Genomic DNA, 24,159 nt, shown 5'->3' with positions numbered 1-24,159 from the left:
AGCTGTGTGTATCCCTGTACAAAAGCAGTCTTGTTGGTATGAATCACTGAAAATCACATATAAGTGATGGCTCCCTGAGAAGTAGATAGTAAGATCTTTTCAATCATTAATAATCTTGGTTATGCCACATTAGACTGCCGATTAAAACTGAATTGTAGCCATAGCTGTTCTGTTCTTAGTTTTTGAACAATGTCTCTGTTGTTGTTCCAGTCAGTTCTGGAAAAATGGAACATATAAAAGTTGTTCATTGGCAAGGAAAATAAATATGTAAATCAGGTTGGTTGGGATTTTGTTTGTTTCTTAGTGTTTTGGGTGGGTTTTTTTTTTGTTTTAAAGAATGTAGATAAAAGTGGCATCTAGGTGTGATGAGAGTAGAGGCTGTTGCTGTTTTGTAGCCCTTAAAATGTCTCATAAATAATTTATGATGAGTTTTTAGATGTATTTTTATATGCTTAAAACTTGTCTTTAAATGACTTGGGACTAAAATGCTATGTCTTGTTATGAATTATGAATAGCATGTACATTTCCTATCCCATACTCTTGTTACGCTCAAAATACTTTCCCTATTATAGGCTATCTGTTCAATAATTTGATAAGAAATAACTTGTTTTAGTATCCTTAACTCAATAAAAGGTATGGTGAATGTTTGATTCAGAGACAAAAAAAAGTGAAACTGTATATTTTTAAGGTTTATTTTGTGTGAACTTATTCAAAATCTATGGAGAATAATAAAGAAGGTATTGTAAAGATGTATTGACACTTCTTTCTCCGAAATATAATGTCTCTTAGTCATTTTGGATGCTTTTAGACTGCAACTGTTACTGATGAGCAGAAAATAAAGTTTGGGAAAATGCAGGAGGGTAGTTATTTCTTCTCAAAAATTAATACTTTAAAAAATTAACTCCTTCCTTCACACAGGTTAAAGTTCATGTATTCACTGAGACCAATCATGCTCTGACAGCCTCAGTGAAGAGCTGACACTCATCCTAAAGGGCTTTTGTCGTGAATAACAAATTGTTATTCTTAGCCAGAGGCATTTTGAGAAAGGCAAAGGGGTACAGTTAGAAAGCAGATATCAGAGAGATGCTCGTATTTCTTCTATATTGTTATGCTACTTCTGTATTTGCTGCTTTATGCAAACCCTAGCTTTGTTTGAAAAGACAGAATTTGGGAAGATGTTTCTGGTAAAATTGCAAAGTTGGTTTGTTTTGTTTTTTTTGGGGGGTGGGGATTCATAAAGTAATCAACACTAACCATGCATCTTTGAACCTTTTCTCTCCCCTCTTGCACTTTTTATGGTGTTTTATGACACAAATGATAACACTGGTGGAAAATATGACTAAGTATGCAAGAGCAATGCCTGCTTTCTTCTCTGAATAACAATCTATCAGTGACGCTGCCAAAAGGAAGACATTTGTAGTGTTAAATAGAATGTTCACAATTTCATGGGACCTATGCCTTCAGGCAAGAAAACAATCTAAAGGTATTCACTGCAGTAGAAGGTGACCATAAAGCTACTCCCTTTCAGAACTAAGAAAAGCACTAAATATTGTCTCGGCTTTTGCAGCAGTTTCCTGACATCCTTACTCATTGCTGAACAGAAATACTTTGGGGGGAAAAAAAAAAGCATTGCTCAGACAATTTTGTACCAAATGAGAATGCAAGTGCAGAAAGGAGGAATAATGGGATTTCTTCTGTAGTCAGATAGTGATGTAGACTGCGTGAATTTTTGCTCATCTATTTTGTGTTATTCTATACGGATATTTTATTATAAGGTTAAAATTCTGAAAGCATTGTCTCTCGTAGCGTACCTAGTTGAGTATGGAGAGGCATTTTGATGTCAACCTTAAAACCTGAAGTATCAGTTGAGAAGCAACTGGTTCTGATCTTTCTTCGTATATTTATACTGTACTGCTAGTCTCAACACATCTGTTATAAATGACTTTTTTATTCCTGAAGTTTTCTTCTGAATAAATAGTTGACAATCTTGAGTGATTTTTTTCTTTTCTATAATTTCAACAAGCCCTCTTTTTGCATTTCATGTTAAGATTTGATGTTTCTTTAATTGTAGGTTACTCAAGGAGGGAGTCTTTCAATGAACTGTTTTGGAGAGTTGCCAGTATTTTCTTTTGTTATGTCAAATAGTATTTTCAGATTCCATTATGGTCTCTATTCAACAATACCAAAGTACATCATACCCGTAATTAGTAGAGGAATTTTCTTAAAGCACTTTTAGGACCGATAAATGGAAGTATAGAGAAGTAATTTTGCTAATGCTACAGAGAAAGTATTTCAGGAATGTAACAAAAGATGCCTGCCTGCTTCTCTTTTCTTATGGAATAAGAAATATATTGCCATAGTTCCCTTTAATCTTCCTTAAACAGCTTTCACGATCAGAAACTGATAGCCATTGTGAGATCCTATCAAAAGCAATCAGTATCATCAGACTACTCTTTAGGGGGAAAAAACTCTCAAACTGTAAAGTTGCTTCAAGTGTGTTAGAGCTTACTTCCTTTATTACTATCTTTCTTTTTCCTTGTGACACAAAGAAATTATTATAGTAGCGAAGTAATTTTATGAAAAAAAAATTACTTTTCTTTTGTATGTTTCCTTGCTCATAGTTTACCTCTTCGGGAATAGTGAATTGTCAACATTCTTAGTTGTATGCAGGTATACTGAAGCAAAGAGATATTTTCAAGACTTCTCCTGCATTGAAATAAATCTTTCTTACCATTTAATTCAAACATAGTACAAGAAAATTAAAGGGCAAATAAAACCCAAGCTCCAAAACATGTAACAAATAATACAAAGATTAATGGATGCATTTTTAAAGGTTTAAAATAAATTACAGCTGTAGATTGTGTAAGGTTTTCACGTGCTCTGGGTGGATGTGTAGCTCTGTTGACTCATTCTTGACTGCTGAAATGCTTCAGGTTGCTTCAGGTTGAGCTGATATTTCAAAGCTGTGTGTTTAACTTGGTCCTAAACAAGAGATAAAACACCAAGTCTAAAGCTTGTCCAAGGATGAATTTAAGCATTTTCTTGCTTGAGACTACTTCTTAGACAGAGGGACAGAAAGATTACTTAGTGATTTTAAAAAGTTAGCTCTATGTAAAAATATACAGGTTACTGCTTCAAATTGTTTGTGAACAATTACATGGTTTAAAAAATAGGCTTTCCTTTAAACTATACTCTTTCCCCTTAGTTCTCTTAAACTGCTACTAATACATGCTTCAGATAATGAGTCCTTAACTGACAGTGGAATTTGAATACTTTATTTGCATTGAATCTATTGCAAGAATTGGTAACTCTCTTAGAAGCAGAATCGAGTAACAGAGGAGGAAGGTTGTATTATTATTTCTCATATCTCACTTAACGGATTCCACCTTAGATGTATTACTGCATATTGCTGTAATTGTCTCGTGTAGAAATACGCAATATATCTAAATGATGATCATTGAGAAAAAACAGCAATTGACAGCTGTTTTGCAGACAACAAACTCCCTACTGCAAGGCTCGAGGCAATGAGAAAGTAGGAGCTTTTCCTGGACTGATTTTACTACAGATTGTAGTAAACCTCAGTGCAAGCCTGTACAGAGGGGAAGGTGATTTTATATTTAATAAAACTGATTTAATTCAGCCATGCTCATTTTCTTGTTTTCTTATACTAGCAAGTGCTAAAATATGTGTCCAGGTAGCCTAGCCAGGAACTTGGGGTGACATTAGAAAATGCCACCTAGCAAGTCTTTTTCATGGCTTTTAGGTAGTTCTTAATGCTGGATTTTGTATGTGACTTTTGCACCCTAAAGAATCTGAAAGTAAGTAATCTTTTTTCCTTCATCCTGTCCCAATTCTGTGAGCCGCTATGCTATGAAATGCTGCTGATTTATTCACTGTTTCTCTGTCTTTTTCCTTTGCAGTTTATTCTTTTTTTTTTTCCTTTTTTTTTCTTTAGGCATTTTTTTTTCTCAGTCTTGGTTGTCTTGAGATTCTTCTGTGATCTTAATATCTTGATGCCATCAACACCTGTCATTCATTTATGCTGCCTTCTTATAATTTCTTCTGATGTTTTTATACCCTTACCTTCCAACTTGTACTTGATTTATACCAGTTTTAATGCTTTCATTACAAACCTCCACAATTTGATACTGGGAAAAAAAAAGGTCTCATAGGAACAAAGTAACTGCAAACTGTAATCTTTGCCTTGTATTACAAAGCATGTCTTTAGACTGCTGTTATTTACATATGCATAGTGATTTGGACATTTAAAATAACCTCTTTATAACAAAACCTTATCAAAGCACAGCATGATTGGTATGACTTTCTTTGGGATGTTGATGGAAAAGAGAACAAAGCACAGTTGTGTAAAAAGTATTATGCTAATGAAAGCATTCTGAAGAGGCTATATAAAGGAGTATGGACTAAAACAACTTAATTAAAACACAGTGTAATATATAATTGCAAATATAATGTGTGTTTCAAGAAAGCTAGGCCTTCCCTTTAATATGATGGTAAAATTGTATCATATAGATTTCCAGCATAACAAAAGCAAGACTGGGCTTTACTAATTTAGAGCTAAAATTGTGTCCTGCGGTTTAGAAAATGGTAACATCTATAACAAAAAAAAAAGTGGAAATATTGATGCCTACTGACAATGCTTATTATTCTGCCTTTGATGACTATACTTAGATGAAGTCAAGATGAAATTTTGTTTTGTTTTTTTTTTCTATAAGTCCAGGAAATCACAGAATGTATCACACTGATATCAAATTAGTACACAAACAGATATCTTCTTTGCTAGGGAAACCATTGAACCAAGTATGTACCTAGACTGGTATTTTTTCAAGGGTTTCCTTGTAAGGCTTTCCTAATGATTGTCCTCCTTTTTTTTGCTGGCAGTGGTGATTTGTCTGTTGTCTCAAATGTCAGTTAGCCTAAGATAAAGGAAGGGCATGAGCGGCAGGTATGTAATCTTCTCTTTATCTCTCCTTCAATATTTCAGGAGTTTTACTTTAAATGTGGAGCACACCCAACCACTGACAGTGAAACATCTGTGGCTTTGAACCTCATTACAACTAACAGTCCCTGTATCACGTGTATAACATGCACAGATATTAGGTAAGTACAAGGAAAAGTGTCAGAGATGCAGAGTCTCAGTGCTTCACAGTACTTATCGCTTTCAGAAAGCTACTTTTCCTTTGATTTTTCTTTTTTAAACACTCTCCTCCCACCCTCCATTATCATGGTGGAAAATGGGCCAGATTTTTAGGTTTGTTCTTTGTTTTGCTAGTATGGTTGTAATTTATTTTTTTTATCTTATTTGAGTTGCAGGTGGAAAACTGCTTAAGTTCTAACTACAACTTCAAATGTTTTAGGTAGTTGCATAAGTGCAGGTATTTGCTGCTATTCTGTCTTTAAGAGAGCGAAAGAATGTCTGGTTTTGAGGGGAGCAAACAGTTCTTGCATAAAGAAACTTTCTGTATTTGCTTTATAAATTGATGTAAAGTTTCTTATAATGCATCTGTTCTCATGTTCTTGTTTATTCCAGTTTTAAATACTGCAATCCATCTTACTGTATGGTATTTGGGCACACACATTCAATACTACCATTACTTGAAAATGCATGGATTAAGAACCAATTGCCTGAGAAAGACAGCTACCATTTTTGTGAAGAATTACCTGAAATGCTTCTGTCCACTGATTAGATGTTTTGAGGCAGAACCTGGAAACTAATAACACATTATACACTCTAACTATCGCTATTGATTGGTATCCATTTTGCAATAGAAGAAAGAATTTAGAAAAAGCTTACAGGATAGCAGGAAGTGAGTGAAACTGTTAAGAGCTTTAGTTTTGGGGAAGAAAAGCTGTATTTCTGGAAGTAAACTTCCTATTGTAAATAATAGGTCATTCTAATTCTATCGCAGACCTAGTATAATTACACATTATGTTGTGCTTGCATGCTACTGCATTGATAGCAGCTCATCAGTTGCTGATGGTATTTGGCTCAAGAAAATGAGTCTTAGAGGTTAAAAGGTAATTGGACATTGAAGAGGAGAGTGTGCTGTCCAATACTTCTGATATGCACAGCATTTAGAGCACTGCCATGTGTTTCTTTCAGAGACTACCTTATGGGCAGTACATGCTGAACTATGCAGCAGTTTTAACCTCTCTAATTAAGGATAATATGAAGTTTCCATTCTGACCAAGTTTTCTCCATTTTTATAGAACAAGAGGGAAGAAAATCAGCCATAAATATGCTTACTTAGTCTTGAAAATGGGTTATAATTATTTCTATCAAATTTGAAATTGATATGTTGACATTTTTCTGAGTTGATAGATTTACTACAGACCTATTCACCCATATTCATGAAGTGATATTTTTTTTTAACTCTGTTTTGTGACAAAATCCCAAAGGCAGGAAAGAGGCGAGACTTAATTTTCTGGATTTGCTTAACTGACATGTTCACAGCACTAACTGCTGGCTTCCTAAGCTTTACTTGTAAAGTTTAGTGGGATCGTTTATTGACATGTCCCAGAAGTTCATCAGTTCTCAATAATTTAAATTAAGGCATCAAGTAAATTCAGGAGACCTAAGTTTCAGTGGACTTTTAGGTCAGCACACCATCTGGGTATGTTTATTGATGAATAAACTTGTTGGATTTGTACAATAAATAGGGAAGGGAGACATGTCTTCCTGTTGGCTTCATGCTTTTCAGATTCTTTCTGGCTTTCGGGTGCTATTAAGTAATCTTTAAAGTATTTTATTTCTTGACGTTTATAGGAGTTCTTACTAAGTACCCCAAGATAAAAGCATAGGACTCGAATGCCTGAGCATCTGACAAGGCAGTAGCATTTCCTAGTTATCTGTCCATCATGGGGACAAGTTCTTCAAATTTTCACATAAAGTCAATTCATAAGTAGATTGTCTTCTGTTGTGGAGCATAGAGATACCTTTTAGGTAATCAAAGTTTGGTATAGTTTTCTGAATGGCTGACATTTTTGATTGTAGCAAGATCTCTGAAGCCTGTGGCATGAGAAAAGGATTAGATGGCAGATTTTATAAAAACAACCCATGGACCTGTTATGTCCTCTTCAATCTCCAAAAAGTCAGTGGAATACTCTTCTGACTCAGTATGTCTTGTAGGCTATGGAATTAAGTGTTTGACAGGAAGCAATGAAATCAGTTATCCAAAGAGGGAACAGAAGAATATTCCAGCAGCTTTCTTGGAGTTTTAAAGATTGTAAATGCACTAATACATTTCTGTGGCCAGAATTTGATTTCTTACACTTTCTAGAGCTATTGATGTAGGTTTCCTCTCTTGTTCCTCAAGTGATACAGAGAAATGATGGAGAAAATATTCTTTTCTCTGCCTTATTGTACCTCTTTCATGGTTAACTAACATGAAATTATTGTACTTCACCTGCCTCACTGCAGGTAGCACTATTTCCTACATGAAAATGTATACCAAAGAGAATTGCAAAGTGACAGTTCCTGGCCAAACGAGAGAAGTTAGAAGGGGCACTTGAACTCTGTACTGATTCATATGGCGTTTCTTCTACGAAGAGCTGATTTTGGTAGCATTATCTCCGGTTTATTTACAGAACTGGCTCTGAGGTGCAGGTTATAGGACAAGTACCAATCTCTAAACTACTTAAAAGCAGCTAGTTCTGTTCCTTCTAAGAATTCACTGGACAAGAGAAATGACTTGGCTTACTTCAGTGCAGAACTCTAGTATGTCTGTACTGCTATATGAAAGAGGGCCAATGGCTGATCCCTGATCCCAAGCCAAATGGTAATGACTGATGGAGATCCTATGCAGAACTGTAATATTAGGTAGCCTGGGTCTTCATCACAGCCAGCTTAGCGGTAATCTTGAAGCTGAAACCCAAAATCTTATTGGTGAAACTAGATTTTTTTTTTTATTTTTTTTTTTTAGTGAAAGCGTACTTTTTATCCTACTGATAACATGGCACGGAAAAGGTTTATTCAAAGAATCATAATATGGTTTGGGTTGGAAGGGACCTTAAAGATCATCCAGTTCCAACCCCCCTGCCATGGGCAGGGACACCTCCCCCTAGATTAGGCTGCTCAAGGCCTCATCCAACCTGGCTTTGTACACTTCCAGGGAGTGGTCATCCACAACTTCCCTGGGCAACATGTCTCAGTGCCTCATGACCCTCATGGTGAAGAATTGCTTCCTAATGTCTAATCTAAATCTTCACCCTTCTAATTTAAAGCCTTTACCCCATTTATGTCCTAGTATTCACTGTGTAGGGCTTGGGAAGCATCAGAAGAGGTCACCAAACAGCATAAAGTACGGTGAAGATGTAAAACTGCTGGACTGACATCTGAGCTTTGAGATAAGCAGTACCTATCTCCAGGACCTGTTTCCACTGGGTTCTCAAAATCCCTGAGCTTTTCTAGACTGCAGGAGAAGTTGTCTGGTCTTGGCTGTGTTTCTGTTAAGCTCTCCTTTCTAGTTAAAACCAAAACAAATCCAACAAAACACAAGAAGAAGAAAGAAAGCAAATAAGAAAAAGGCCTCTTGTATTAAAACCCGTTCTCTAAGCAATGTTAGAGGAATTAAAATGGAAGAAATTTGTTCTGTCTCACTTTATCAAAATTTCGATACAAGTTTTGGATAACTGAATTTTTGAGAATGTCAGTACGTTAAATACTGAATATCTTTCATAAGTTTGATTTATTTTTTCTTAAAGCCATAAAAATCTACTATGCAGTTTTGTGTAACAGTAAACATTTGTAGGTGATACCAAGAAGAACTTATTCTATTTCACTTTTGTTTAGCCAGTCTTGTGAGTTGTTAGAATATAACTTCATGTGTCTCTTTGGGTGAATGAACTAATTTTCCAATTAAGGCTGTGAAACAAATTTTTTTTAGTTTCTATTTCTAGTTTTCTTTTTTTCAGATTGACGAATGGTAACAGGGATGTTCATTTTACAAAGAGCTAGAGATCAGACAAATAAATAATTTATCAGTATTTCACAAAGATCATTGTAAATCCTTGGGCTGTTTGTAAAATCTTGGTCTAATTGTATGAGTTTCTAATTTTTTTCTCCAACCTAGCATTCTTGGAATCTTCATCTATAACTCAAAGAAATTGCAGAAATACCCATAATATTTTTACTTTAGTTGAACATTTAGGTGATGGTATGTATTTGTGCTGGTGATTGTTTTCTAATACTCCCGTGCAGTTGAGAAGTGGAATCAAGTGCACTCTGCAGCTTATAGTATTTTGTGAAACCTACTTTCATTTTTCTTTAGCATTCAGGTGGAAAAGAGGAAATAACTGTATTTAGTACACTACTTGTTACTTTATATTAGCTTTGCTGCAGTAAAATTAAAAAAAAAAAAGTATCTGTCCTTCAAAATCCATTTTTCTTCCTTTTTGCTGAAGAAAATTAAACAGGAAATAGTACCTGATTGTCACCTTTTCTTGTTCACAGCAAGATACCATTTCTCTAGTTATTTCTATCTATTCATCAGGGACAGTTAGTCCACCACAGGCAGAGCAGTTAAGCTCCAAGATTCTTGGCATGGCATATGTATGGTTTTAGCGAGGTTTGCAGAGCTTATAAAAATCTTATTTAAAGCAGAAGCGTACTCTGTAGTATATAGAAAAAGTATGAAGTGGAAGTAATGTTTAAGCCTATTTCCAATTCTTATTCCCAAGTTTACATTAGGCACACTTTCTGTTTGCCTTGGGTTTATATTCAATATGAATGTTTTCATGCGGCTCTGACCAACAGAGTGAAATACTTCAGAGCCAAATACCCTCATAAGGTTATGCGAAATCCATAGGCAGTATTCCATGTAGTGTAATGCCTTCCAATGTATTCTGCTTATCTACAGCAGAGTTAGTGTGAATTGGCAGCCTTTATGCATTTATTTTTTTCTGTAGCATTCAAGGTGATGGGTTGCTATTTTATGTCTTTGAAGAAGCTCTTAATAGGTTGAGCAAATGGCTGAAAGTTGAAGCAAATATTAAAACTGTGCAACCCTCAAGGGGAGATCTGCTTTTGTCAACTGTTTCCAGTAGAAATAACATCAAACGGGGTTAGGAGTACCCCAGGGTACCCATAAATCAGGCTTAGGAATAACAGCAGTGTTAAGCAGTGTAAAAATAAAATGTGCAGAACAGAAGTGTCTCACGTCATCTTTCACAAACTAGGTAGGGTATAATTCCTAAAGGCACCATTATTTTTAGCTTCCTACAGATACGCATAAGTGTAAAAGATATATAGGGCTTGCTGTCACTTAATAGGTACAAAGAATCCTCCAGAAGGAGAAAAAATTGCTGTTGTGTTAGCAGAATTTTTTTATTAAATAAGTCCCTACTTCATAATATTGAGAAAAAAAATTTCTTTGTTTTGTTTAGACAGTGGATTCTTGTAATGTATTTTTCTATTTGGACCTTATAATGCTAGAGTTGGAAGCGAGACCTTAATTTAGCTAGTGTTGGGATTTAGAAGCGTGTATGCTAGATGTTCTTCAACGGTAACCACAATGTAAGGTCTTCGTCACAATTCTTTTCAGCCAAATCAATTCAGACTGTGATCACATTAGACTTCATGGGCAGGAGAGTATTAGTGAAGGTCAATACTTTGAGGGGAAAATGGCAAATGTACTACAGGAAGTCCTGTTAGAATTTGAGATGACAGCTCTCTTCTCCTCCAGTCAATGAAAAATGAATGACTGCATGTCTTTAGGCATAACTGTGTGTTAATCTGGCTCTGGGGTGAATACTTTGAGGCTCCCAAGCTTCTCAATAGGTCTTAATCAGCCATCTTTTTTTCCGGGTTTTTTTTGGGGGTGTATTTTTTTGTTTTGTTTTCTAAGAAAAGGTGCAACTTAGAAAACTTTTCCTCCAGCAGCAGTTTGTTCCATCCCACTATCACTTCTACTCAGTCACTTCTGTTTCTATAGAGTCAGGACTGAGACTCGTGAGCTTCAGTTCTATGGGGTAGTATTTCCAAACTGGTAAGGGGTAGAATCCTTTTGCTTCTCAATAATATGTATGTGAATTATTTTCCATTATGGATTTTACATGTAAAAGGAAGACCAACTCCCCCAGGTTGGGATTATGATTTTTGTGATTTAATATTTTTTGGTTTGATCTGCAAGATGTTATTTGTGGTACAGGAGGTGTACCAAGTTCCTTATTGACCTCCACTATCTGCTGTCCCATATTGCACATTAACATTGTACATTTCTACTATTACAGTTTAAAAGAGTGTTTAGAAATGTCTAAAATAATTTGTGTTCCCCTTCTTTTTTTCTGTAAGTAGCAGGTATTAATAGAGTCTGTATTTTAAAAAAATGCAAAAGAATATCAGAGGAAGAATATAGCAGTTGATATGACGAAAAGTATATGAGGTAGCACGTCTATCATGGTATTCAAAACTTAAAATGCAAATAAATCTAGAATCTTTCATTTCATTATTTGAATCTAATGTCACAGCTGAAGGCACAATTTGCAAAATTCAGCTTCTGATAAGAGTGTGTATCTGAACTACAAATACTGTCAAAGTGAAGAAGCTGTCCTACAAATTTGATTTAGGTCAATTTTGCTGTTATTTTATAGGAGTTTTATCAGGGAACTTCTCCCTTCTGAGATCACAATGCGGACTGTGTCCATTAAAAGACGTTGCCTATGTCGTGAATTTCAGAAGAGTAAATAGCACCTAATTCTACACTTATAGCTGCTATTTCTTTTTGCTTCTAGGGTATAGGATCTTAAAATCACCCCTTGAGCCATTGTAATCCAAGCAAGTTATTAAATCTATACTTTAGCTTATCTTTTTTTTAAAGCACGTTTCCCTTCTGTGTGACCTGTGTTGATAATGTGGTCTATGCTCCAAATCTCTGCCTGTTACATTCTGTTGACTTTATATACCTTGAGTAATTCAAAGAAGAGTGGGAAAAGATTACGTTAAGAATTAAATCTACTTTGTCTGAGTACTATGACCATCAGGGACAGTGTCTATTGCTTTGTCTCCTAATGCTCCTGAAATTAATGGGATTTCTTAAGAATCGTTTATTTAAAGTAAGAAATTAATCAAATATCAAATTAAGAACTGTTACTAATTGGTTTAGAGCTTTTTTTTTTAATTTTCCTCCGTAAGACAGCCTATAGAATACTGATTGGTACAGCTGTAGTAGTTGAGCTCTGATACAAGCAAGACTATGCAAAAAATCATTTTGTCGTCACTACCCTTGGTATTTTGGAATATGAATAAAATCTAATAATAATGCCAGTAAGTGGCCTTCTTTTCTTTTAGTGATGTGCACTGTGGGTTTTAGACTCAGACACTTCTGCCATGTGCTTCTGGAAGATGTGCCTCATGCATGAAATTCAGTTGCCTTAACCTTTTCTATTGAATTGTGAACACTAGTATACCGTAGCCCCATGTGGCAATGACAGGACAGCATTGCAATTCTTACTGATTTGTCTCTGAATCTATTAATATCTGCACTGCAGCTGCATCTCATTGAGGCAGCTTCCAGCTTTCACAGATTTGCAAAGAAAGAAATAGATTGGTGAAACTATTGCACTGTCAGATTGTGTATGTCCTTTGCTGGCAGGGTACAAGTGAGGAGGATTTTATGCAACCTCACTCATCTCCTCTGCTAAACATAAACCATGAACTACTTCTTTTTCTGTCCTGGAGAACAAAACCTGCCTGCTTTCCTTCTTTATGGTGCAGATGTTTTTCTACCCTAATCCATTGTTTCCTTGGTATATGTCTTAGCATACAGTCAATGGGAGAGACAAATGGAAGGGCATGTCTTGACTACCTGCTAATTTTTTCACATTTACCCATGTATTTGTGAATTTAAATGACTTGTGATAGGTTTACATGTTTTTAAACAACCACTGCTAAGAATTTTTAAGGTTGTCACAAGTGAAATGTATTTCTAATCTGGATTTATTTCAGTAATGCACATCTCCAACTTCATACAGGATATTTTCATTTTTCACTTGAAGTTTCAACTGAAGCCTGCAGACTGCAGAATATTGTCGGTGGGCTCTATATTAAATTTTGTCTTCTCTGCCACTCTTATTTATGATCAATAAAGTTTGATTCTTTTGCAAATTTCTTAGCCTGTGTTTAGTACAGGTTGCAAGATAGACAGACTTAATATTTCAAATGTATTTGGATGAATTAGTTTTAAAACTGAAATGTGACTTATCCAAATATACCACATGCAAAATTTTGTGGACCTCACATCCAAAATGTTTCGAGGAAGCCTGAGAGCAGACTAGTTATACATGAACAGTCAGTGAAAAATGTTAGTAAGTGAACATTTTTTTGTGTGAGTGCTATAACTATAAATATAAACATTAAAATTCATTTTCAATGTTTACAAAAAGTAGAGTAGCAGATGTTTGAGAAATGTTGTTCAAGCAGACATTTTTGAAACTTCCAAGCCCACAGTATAGAATCATAGAATCACCAGGTTGGAAAAGTCCTCCTGGATCATCAAGTCCAATAATTCCTATCTGCCACTAAACCATGTCCCTGAGCACCTCGTCTACCCATCTTTTAAACACCTCCAGGGAAGGTGACTCAACCACCTCCCTGAGCAGCCTCTGCCAGTGCCCGATGACCATTTCCATGAAAATTTTTTTCCTGATATCCAGTCTGAACCTCCTCTGGCACAGCTTGAGGCCATTACCCCTTGTCCTGTCCCTGCTCTCTTGGGTTAAACAACCCCAGTTCCCTCAGATGCTCCTCATAAGACTTGTTCTCCAGATGTTTCACCAGCTTCATTTCTCTTCTCTGGACACGCTCCAGTCTCAACATCCTTCTTGTGGTGAGGGGCCCAGAACTGAACACAGCATCTGAGGAGCGGTCTCACCAGTGCCAAATACAGGGGGAGAATAACCTCCCTGGACCTGCTGGTCACGCCGTTTCTGATACAAGCCAAGGTGTCATTGGCCTTCTTGGCCACCTGGGCATACTGCTGGCTCATGTTCAGTTGGCTGTCAACCAACACCCCCAGGTCCCTCTCCTCCAGGCAGCTTTCTAGACAGACTTTTCCTAGTCTGTAGCACTGCATAGGGTTGTTGTGCCCCAAGTGCAGGACCTGGCACTTGGCCTTGTTAAACCTCATGCCATTGGTCTCAGCGCAGCCATCCAACCTGTTTAGATCCCTTTGCAGAACCTCCCTACCCTCCAGCAGATCAACACTTCCACCCAGCTTAGTGTTGTCTGCAAGCTTGCTAAGGATACTTTCAATGCCTTCATCCAGGTCATTGATAAAGATGTTGAACAGGGCTGGACCCAGCACTGAGCCCTGGGGAACCCCACTTGTCACTGGCCTCCAGCTGGGTTTCACACCATTTCCCACCACTCTCTGGGCCCGGCCATCCAACCAGTTTTCCATCCAGGAGAGTGTGCGCCTGTCGAGGCCAGAGGCTGACAGTTTCCTTAGTGGTATGCCCCCTCTTTTGCAGATGTTTGCAGGTTCAGGTGTTTATGACTTTTCTTTATTTTTTAAAATTAGTTCTTTGATATGTATGACAAAGACTTTTCATCCCTGTTTGGTTTTGTGCTGGGCAATGTTAGTAATAGCTGAATATCATCACCATCTGATAGCAGTATAGTGAACTATGAGATGTGTTATTGGAGGTCACAATCCAGTTGTCTTTGGAAAGATATCCGTATTCCTAAGTCCCACTATTGCAAGTTATACTAACTGGCAAGCCTAATAATTTCAGCATAGTTGAGGTCTGAAGGAACAAGGTTAACAAATTGTAGAGAAGTGTTCCTTTCAGGTCTCATCTGAAGTGTTAAGGGAAGGTTTTGCACAGAAGGTACAGCTGTTGCTGTCATCTGAGCTGAGAGCTGTTGGACCGTTGCCTTTTACTGTCTCTGCATTTCTTTTATGATACTTAAAAAAAAAAAGGCAATAATAAGGAATTGAATGGGAATGTGACAGTCAAAGAGAATTTTACACTATCGAGTGCAACAATGAGAAATCTGCCCTTTTTAAAAAAAATGTTATTGCTTTAAAGTATTTAATGAATTGACATTTGGTAGCTCACATTCAATATATCCTTAATGAATCATTGATGGAAAAGGGGATACAGATAAATGTTCTTTGGAACCAAAGTTAAGTATAGAGAATTAGTGTGTCTCTATTGTGTGAAAATTGTTTCCTAATATAATTCAGATAAAGCATTGTATTTTAGTTGTGTTTATATGCACAAAAATGTATATGTATACATATGGATCAATACCATGTATGAAAAAACTAACACTTCTTTTAAATTAATAATTTATTTATCTAAGAAACTTTTTTATAAAGAACATTGCTGTGCTTCCCATTTTACTCACAGTTATATGTCGTTTGTACTGTATCAAGACAGATTTGAGATCTAATGTCTTTGGCAGACAGTCCACAATATTAAACGAGGAGTGTACTTATTGTTATAGCTTCCCAGCTTTCCCAGCCATGACCTTTTTGCAGCCACTCTCCAGGTACCTTGGGGCAGAACTACTCTGTCCAGATTAACTGAACATCAACAAAGGTAATAAAGGCTGAAAGTAACATTAAATTTCTGTTTAAATGAAAAAAAAATATCAAAGGTAGGAAGGTGTCATGGAAGAGAATGTCTTGAATCACCACTGATTTTTTTTTACGCTTATATGTATAGTTATATATAACTTCTGATACATTTAGGTGGTTTTCAAGCAGCCACTGCTAGGAGTACCTGAAAAAATCGCAACAGGAATTTATTTCTGTTGTGATTTGATTGATGTAATGTTCATTTCTAATTTCATATGAGACAAAGTACATTTTCCAAATCACAGTTTTATCCAACAACTTTTGTTTTATTCTTTAATTTCAGTATCCTAAAGAGAAAGAAAATATGTAGAGCAGAAATTGTTTTCATTGCTTCTAATGATTTTCTATTTAATTGAGTTTAGTTTTGAGAAATAATTTAGTCTATTATCAGTTGTTTATTAGGAAAGATGTACATTCCACTGTGACAAAAGAGAGAGAGAAGATAAAGACAACTCAGTGAACTGAAAAACATGTTCAGAGCATAGGCTGTTATTGAAGCAGAAGTCAAATAAAAATAAATAAATTCCTAACCATTCCTATGAATAGCGTTGAGAAATTATGAACACCAAGTCTATTAAAGCCTAATCTTTGGAAGATAAATTTGTAAGACAATTGTTGACTGGAAGAAGCAGAGCTATTAAATCTATTTCTGACCAAGTCATGAGGAGTTAGTAATTTGTTAGTATTTGCATTGATAATCAAATAATTGTTTTAGGCTGCCATGTCTTGAATAAAATCTATAAGAATGAATGTAACTGCAGCTATAGATTAACAGAAAAATAAATACTCTGTATATTTAGTTTTGTAAAGCTCTGTAGAGAAAAAATAACAAACATTTGCTTTCCTCTATGGCTAATTTTTCCTAGGTTATTTTTGAGTCATAAAATCATAACAAGATCGTTGACATCTGCTATACCAGTATTATCAAACTCTTGTTGTAATTTAGCAAAAATTGGAAAGGAAAAGAGTGTTTGTGGAAGATGTGGTTGGCATTTAGAGCACTGAGAAATGAGTGAAAGCATTACAGAAAGAACGAAGCAGCCTAGCAGCAAGAACCTAAATATGAACATGGCAGAATATTTTTCATTTGCAGAAACGTAGCAAAAATTGTAAATAGCTGTATTAAGCAAAAGTACCAGGATGCAATTTCTGAAATCAAACACATGATGGATTAGTCTTAAGACAGAGAACTTGTCCCAATGTGCAGGGAATTTTATTGAAATTTTCTTGACACTTCGTAGAATCACTTAGTAATCCAATATGGAACAGTAACTGTTGTCCTACGTAATGTTTTAATAGCCATTCAATTCCTTAGTGTAATAGCTCAGTATTGGTACTTTAATAGAATTTTTTAGCTAGAATTTTTTTTTTTTCTTGGCAGCTCTTTTGTGTTCTTCCTCTCCCTTAATTCTTGGATGTCGATTCTGAAGATGAGAATTTCTGAAGTCTCACAGTCTGTTTAGTTTTTTTTTTTTTAATTATTTTTCTACTAGAGAAACTAGTGTGGTTCTAACTTTTGTAGGTATTCTGCAGAGAAATTCCTTCTTCCTCCGAAGGAATGTAATTGCATGAAACTTCATTTAATAATTTAAATGCATATTTACTTCAAAATATAGCAATTTTGAAATTTTTAATGATTGAGAGTATTGCTGTATAATGATAAATTATAATTAACATTTTAGTCCCGCACATCACAATTTACACTAAGTTCATTATCAACATGACTTATGAAGGAAAAATCCAGGGTAAGGCCAGGTAGGGACAATGAAAATTAATTCAGTCCCTTGATGGAACTTGAAACATAGAGTCAAGTTAAAATTGTTTATAAATAACTGTTATGAACTTGGTGCAAAAAGATGCAATATGGTTTGCAATATAGTGCAAAAATGACAAGAAATAAATCATAGGAGTTTTCTTGTTAAGGTCAGTAAGTGCCTGTGACATATTAAGGGAGCTGCCTGCAGACATCTGAAGTCTAATGAAAATGGAGACCATTAAGGGAATGATCATTTTCTCAGTCACTGTAAGAATGCTACAAGAAAAAATGGCAGCAATTAAAACACATTTTTTCGTTGGTGCAGACTTCTATGACAAGTCTCCTATTTTCACTTAAGATATTAATTTTACTTTATTTTAAAGTAATTCCTTATCAGCATACACTAATATGCAGCAAGCAGGATGGAAACAAGTACAGTTGTCCATCAAGAGGTTTTCAGTTTTTTAAAATATAAGTTCTCCAATTACACTGTTGTAACTTTCTTTTACAGAGAAGATCTGTCTTACAGCTGATCTCTGGAGATCAACTGTGAGAGGTTAGAAATGCTAATGGAAATGTTCAGTTTTAGTGAACAGTGGTAAGCTGGATCAATGGGCCAAGGCTAATTGGATAAGATTTAACAAGTTCAAGTGCTGGGTTTTGCACTTTGGTCACAACAACCCTGTGAAATGCTCTAGGCTTTGGTAAGAGTGGCTGGAAAACTGCCTTGTGAAAAAGGACCCTTGGGGTGTTGATCAACTGCCTGCTGAACGTGAACCAGCAGTGTGCTCAGGTGGCCAAGTAGGCCAACAGCATTCTGGCTTCTGCCAGAAATAGTATGGCCAGCCAAGAGCAAGGAAGTGATCGTCCCACTGTACTCGGCTCTGGTGAGGCTGCACTTTGAATATTGTGTTCAGGTTTGGGCCCCTCAGAACAGGAAGGACAATGACTTGCTGGACCGTGTCCAGAGAATGTCAACAAAGCTGGTGACGGGTCTAGAGAACAAGCTTTGTGAGGAACAGATGAAGGAACTGGGATCGTTTAGCCTGCAGAAGAGGGGGCTGAGGGGAAACCTTATTACTGTCTAGTTACCCGAAAGGACGTTGTCGTGAGGTGGGTGCTGGTCTCTTCTCCCAAGTGATAGGATGAGAGGGAATGGCATTAAGCTGTGCCAGGAGAGTTTTGCTATTGGATATTAGAAAAAAATTCTTTACTGAAAGAATGATGAAGCAAGCTGTCCAGGGAAATGGTGGAGTCTTCTTCCCTGGTGGTATTCAAAAAACATGTAGATGGGTCAACACTTCAGGACGTGTTTTAGTAGGCGTGGTTGTGTTGGGCTGACAGTTGGACTGGATGATCTTGGAGGTCTTTTCCAACCTAAATGTTTCTATGATTGTGTTTAAAGTAGTCAAGAAGGTGTGCATTGCTAGATAAGGTGATAAAAGAAAAGATATGCCTACTCTGAATATATGAGTTAACATAAATGCTTTGTGCAAGGATTTCAGAGCCTCTTGTCTGAGTCAGTTTCAGTTCTGTGTCACTTTAAGTGTGTGTATACTCCTGCTTGTTTATTAAGAAAAATGGAGCTTTGATTATTTATATATATTTATAATGCATATGTAAACACATGTATGTATGCACATATATTATAAATGCATATATACATGTTTATATGTACCTACTTCTTCCTTCCTCTTGCTTTTGCCTCTGTAAGTAAACTTCAGTTGTTTGAATTGCGTTATGTTCTTAAACACTTTTCCTTCCTATTAACTACAATATTCTTATTTCATTTTGCAGAGGAGTGATCCACCTATATTTCTAGTAAAAGTAAGAGCCACTGATAATGCTTTTCTGGAATGCAAATGCCATTTGCATTTATCAAATTGCAAATTCAGTTTCTCTTTTTTCTTGTTTTGTTCACAGCAACAAAAAGAACAGTCAAACCTCTTCCCATCAGGTACATTCTCTGTGATCACTGTGGCCAGTATCACACAAACAGCTGCCAGGAAACCCAGCACTAGCCTCTGGAGATGCACTGTACAGCAAAGCTGACTGCACTCAGAGATGTTACCTCTAGGAATTTGGCCAATGTGTTCTTGCAAATGAATTGACAATGCTGATGTCAATCTTGAACTATGCTTATGAGCAAGACTATGCCTTTGCTCCCTACAGAACTGCAAACTGGCTGACTTGTATTGGATTTCCTGACAAAGAAGTTGTATTTATTCGCTTTTGGTATATATGCCTCAAAAGGAATCAGACTCTGTCCTTATCAGGAAGCATGTGGTAGGAGTGAAGCTGCAATATGGTTTGGTCTGGTTACATAAAGATAAAACAGCTTCAAAAAGTCATTTATTCAGTTCAATGCATTTGTAATTTAATCTTATGTTTAAAGTAAAATACCAAAGTAAGGAGAGATAAAAAGCATTTTAAAGACTTCTGTCATTGAGTTTTCAAGAAATAGCTCTTTTTCTGTCTTGTACTTCAAATATATCCATAAATTCAGCCAAAATAGTTACAGTTTTTTAGGGGCGTGTTTTAGTGTGTGTGTATCTGCTAAAGTAATCGTCTTTAAAAAGACTAATTCTACAAAGAAATAAAAATCCTGTAGTAGGTACTAAATCAAACTGATCTTCTTAAAAGCTTTTATTTCTTCACTGTCTTTCAAAGGTTAAGCATAACAGTCCCTAGGATAAGAGGAAGTTTCAAGTAAGCATTCTGACTCTAGGTACTTATGATCACTATGGCTAGTGAAGAATGGTCATGATAATGCAGCTGGGTATGCTGGTCTGGACCAGGTCCTACAGGTGTGAATGGCAAGGTTGTTAAGCTGCTTCTCAGGAAGAACTGATTGCATTCTTATGCCTTGGTTACTCGTGTAGTGACCATCTTGCTTCAAAATAATTTACCTGTTTTTTGAGTCTGCTGAAACATATGGACTGTTTTTCCCCTAAATCATCCTCCAGTGGACATTCTGTGATTGTTGTTAGGTCAGGATGATATTAACAGCCATTTAGAACTCCTTCCCATCAGTAATATTTCCTCATTTTAATCACTTGGGAGACAACTGATCCACAAGTAATGTCAAGCTAGGGTAACTCTCTCCCCTTCTTTCTTTATCAGTTTAACTATGCGATTCATTTGTATTTCAGCTATTTGCTTCATTGTGTTCTTTTGTCTGGCAGATTTCTTTAAACAAAGCCAGGAAAACTGTTCGGATTTGTTTGGTTTTTGGTCAGATAGGGTATTTTTTCCACTTTTTAGTTGGGTTATAAGCGTTACATTTTCAGAAATGTAATTCATACTGTTTGGCCACATTGTTACCTAATTTTTTTATTTTTTTTTTTATGGTTCAGTTAGCAAAATATAAGTCTCCTCAAAGACTCTGTGTAGCTGTGTTGTCCTGGGATCAATGGAGAAACAGAATGACTGCTCAGAGCTGCAGTTTGCCGCCTTCTATGCTCTCTGTGCCTCTCTCTTCCTTCTCCCACTTAAATAGAAGACAAAGCTGCACTGAGCAGTGTAAGGGAGGAAGAGGAGAACAAATCTAAATCTACCACCATTTGTCATCACAGCCTATCCCATATCTCACAGTTACCGAGATTCAAGTGGGAATGACAACTTATTGTGATGGGTGCACCTCTTCTCACTTCAGTGTTTTCTCCTGTGAGCTAGTAAACGCTGTGAAGGTACCCTTGGACAATTCTCATTTGACCCTTTACACTTTGATTCTGCAAACAGTTTTGTAGGGTTTTGGTTTTTAGGTGTTTTTGGGTTGGGTTTTTTTTTGGGGGGGGAGGGTGGGACAGGGAATGGGGTTATTATGTCAATGGAGATAAGTGTTTGCAGGTTTGGACTTAAGTACTGCATAACTGCATATCATTTTCATATAAATAGAACTATAATTTTCCCAGAAATAACTGTCTTCTACAGATGCACAGCCTGACTCTCTTGCATTCAGCTGTGACCTTGAGAACTGATTAACAAGAATGTACTCTAAAGTACAAGACACAAGTCTTCACATAAAGCAAGTGAAGCATGTACAGGCCCTTGAGGGGTACTTAGTGTATCTCATAGACTGTAACGGTCATTCCTTTCTCTTTAATGCTATTAGGTGATTCTGGTTTGTGGCTATCTGTAGTATTTTTCTCCTTATTTAATTGCAGTGCTACAGATTTCATGAATTATCCTATTACAACCCCTGTTTCCTGTTTTAAAGACAAAGTGCTCTATATGTCTGGTATACTTAGTATCTTCTCCAGCTACTCAGATATCTTGGCTTGGTTTATTGGTTTTACAATGTCATAAACTTTGGCACAGTAGCAAAATGAAAAGTTAAGGAGAGTTATGATTAACTAAACTTGAAATCTAAGGAGTGCTTTTGAAAAGCATGCAGACTACTCTGAATACAGAATACTAAAAGGAAAAACAATCATGTTCAACTCATTACAAACTCTTCCACTTCAATGCAATAACTGTTAGATGCTGCATCTAATACCTCAGAACAAATACTCAGGTTCTTCTAGGCATCTTTGTATTTATAGAATACTGCAAAAGCCTGGCTTTTTCCACAAGTGGAAAAGCAAGATTCCAGTGTCCCTGCTTTGTAATACAGGGACAACAGTTTCCTTCTCATCAATACACTGTCTAAACATAAGTCATGCAGCACTTTAATAGGCTTCTTCCCAGTATCAGGTGTTCAAATTGGCCTGTGTAAGCAACAAAATATGTGACCTGCTGCTGCTGTCTTCTGAAAGAGCTCAAGTAGTTCCTTTATTTCTTGTTTCAGAGCTCAGATATTCCATTATGGCTGTGTCAAAACCAGAGTGTCTTCAGTTTACAGGAGTGTCTGTGTTCAAAAAAACTTGCTACAGAACTTGGGTCTCTGAATTAAAAAACGTGACCTTTGTAACACTTAATATTTTGTTATATTTTATTTTCTTCCTTCCAATGTTTCATTTAAATAAAATTATTATTTTGTTATTTTATTTATTTTTAAGCGGGAAAGTAAATTGTTTGTCATTAGTAGCAATCAAGAAAATATTTGTAGAGATCAGAGAAGTTAAAGCGCTCTAACTGCTTAAGTATCACATAATAAAGCCAGAAAAATACTGTTTCTATATTGAATTAAGAAAAAAATATAGAAAAATGATGGAAATCCATCATCAATTGAGTGGCATTCATCTAACAACTCATCTCATAATTTGAGCCACTGCTTTCATCTTTGACATGGGATGAATTTTCCTAGATATGCCTGCACTTCACAGAATAATAAAATTGGCTGAGGTTGAAAGGGACCTCTGGAAGTCATCTGGTCCAGCCCCCTTGCTCAAGCAGGGTCACCTAGAGCAGGTTGCCTGAACCATTTCTGGATCATTTTGAAAAATAGTTTTGGCAAGCAATCTGAAATCTACCTACTAGCGTAAGCAGTCAGTTGTCAGTAAGGGATATGACTGTCCTTTACTACTCTGTTTCTTAAAAAATGAAAAATATTGTCCCTACAATGAAAAAAAAAACCCAACCAAAAAAAAACCCCTTTTATGTGCAAACAGGTCAAGTAATTCATCACAGGCATCATTGATTCTGGTAGCTGTCTGCAGTCTGGAGGGTACCAAAATCTACAAGAAGAATCTACAAATCCCATCTACAAGAAGGGTCGCAGGGAGGATCCAGGAAACTACAGGCCTGTCAGTCTGACCTCAGTGCCAGGGAAAGTCATGGAGCAGGTGATCTTGGGTGCTATCATGAAGCACATGCAAGAGAACCGGGTGATCAGGCCCAGTCAACATGGGTTCACAAAAGGCAGGTCTTGCCAGACTAACCTGATCGCCTTCTATGACAAAGTGACTCGGCTGCTGGATGAGGGAAAGGCTGTGGATGTGGTCTTCTTGGATTTCAGTAAAGCCTTTGACACAGTTTCTCACAACATTCTGCTTGAGAAGCTGTCAGCCTCTGGCCTGGACAGGCGCACACTCTCCTGGGTGGAAAACTGGTTGGATGGCCGGGCCCAGAGAGTGGTGGTAAATGGTGTGAAATCCAGCTGGAGGCCAGTGACAAGTGGGGTTCCCCAGGGCTCAGTGCTGGGTCCAGCCCTGTTCAATGTCTTCATCAATGACCTGGATGAAGGCATTGAGTGCACCCTTAGCAAGTTTGCGGACGACACTAAGCTGGGTGGAAGTGTTGATCTGCTGGAGGGTAGAGAAGCTCTGCAAAGGGATCTGGACAGGCTGGACCGCTGGGCAGAGTCCAATAGCATGAGGTTTAACAAGGCCAAGTGCCAGGTCCTGCACTTGGGACACAACAACCCTATGCAGTGCTACAGACTAGGAGAAGTCTGGCTGGAAAGCTGCCTGGAGGAGAGGGACCTGGGGGTGTTGGTTGACAGCCGACTGAATATGAGCCAGCAGTGTGCCCAGGTGGCCAAGAAGGCCAATGGCATCTTGGCTTCTATCAGAAACGGCGTGACCAGCAGGTCCAGGGAGGTTATCCTCCCTCTGTACTCGGCACTGGTGAGACCGCTCCCCGAATCCTGTGTTCAGTTCTGGGCCCCTCACCACAAGAAGGACATTGAGGCTCTGGAGCGAGTCCAGAGAAGAGCAACAAAGCTGGTGAAGGGGCTGGAGAACAGGCCTTACGAGGAGCGGCTGAGAGAGCTGGGGTTGTTTAGCCTGGAGAAGAGGAGGCTGAGGGGTGACCTCATTGCTCTCTACAACTACCTGAAAGGAGGTTGTAGAGAGGAGGGAGCTGGCCTCTTCTCCCAAGTGACAGGGGACAGGACGAGAGGGAATGGCCTCAAGCTCCACC

General features: G+C 37.1%; 1 protein-coding gene across 2 annotated transcripts in view; it reads left to right on the top strand.

The window, feature by feature from the left end:
• Window positions 1–24,159, top strand: part of PRKN (parkin RBR E3 ubiquitin protein ligase) — a 732,905-nt gene that overhangs the window by 355,544 nt on the left and 353,202 nt on the right. For both annotated transcript variants that reach the window (XM_069852200.1, XM_069852199.1), the window contains one exon: window positions 5,003–5,118. In XM_069852200.1, the coding sequence (XP_069708301.1) occupies window positions 5,003–5,118 (116 nt within the window). The remainder of the gene's footprint in view (window positions 1–5,002; window positions 5,119–24,159) is intronic.

The sequence above is a fragment of the Phaenicophaeus curvirostris genome, chromosome 2 (assembly GCF_032191515.1).
Source record: "Phaenicophaeus curvirostris isolate KB17595 chromosome 2, BPBGC_Pcur_1.0, whole genome shotgun sequence".
In the NCBI taxonomy this organism is placed as follows: Eukaryota; Metazoa; Chordata; class Aves; order Cuculiformes; family Cuculidae; genus Phaenicophaeus; species Phaenicophaeus curvirostris.
This window is presented reverse-complemented; position numbering and strand designations above follow the sequence as displayed.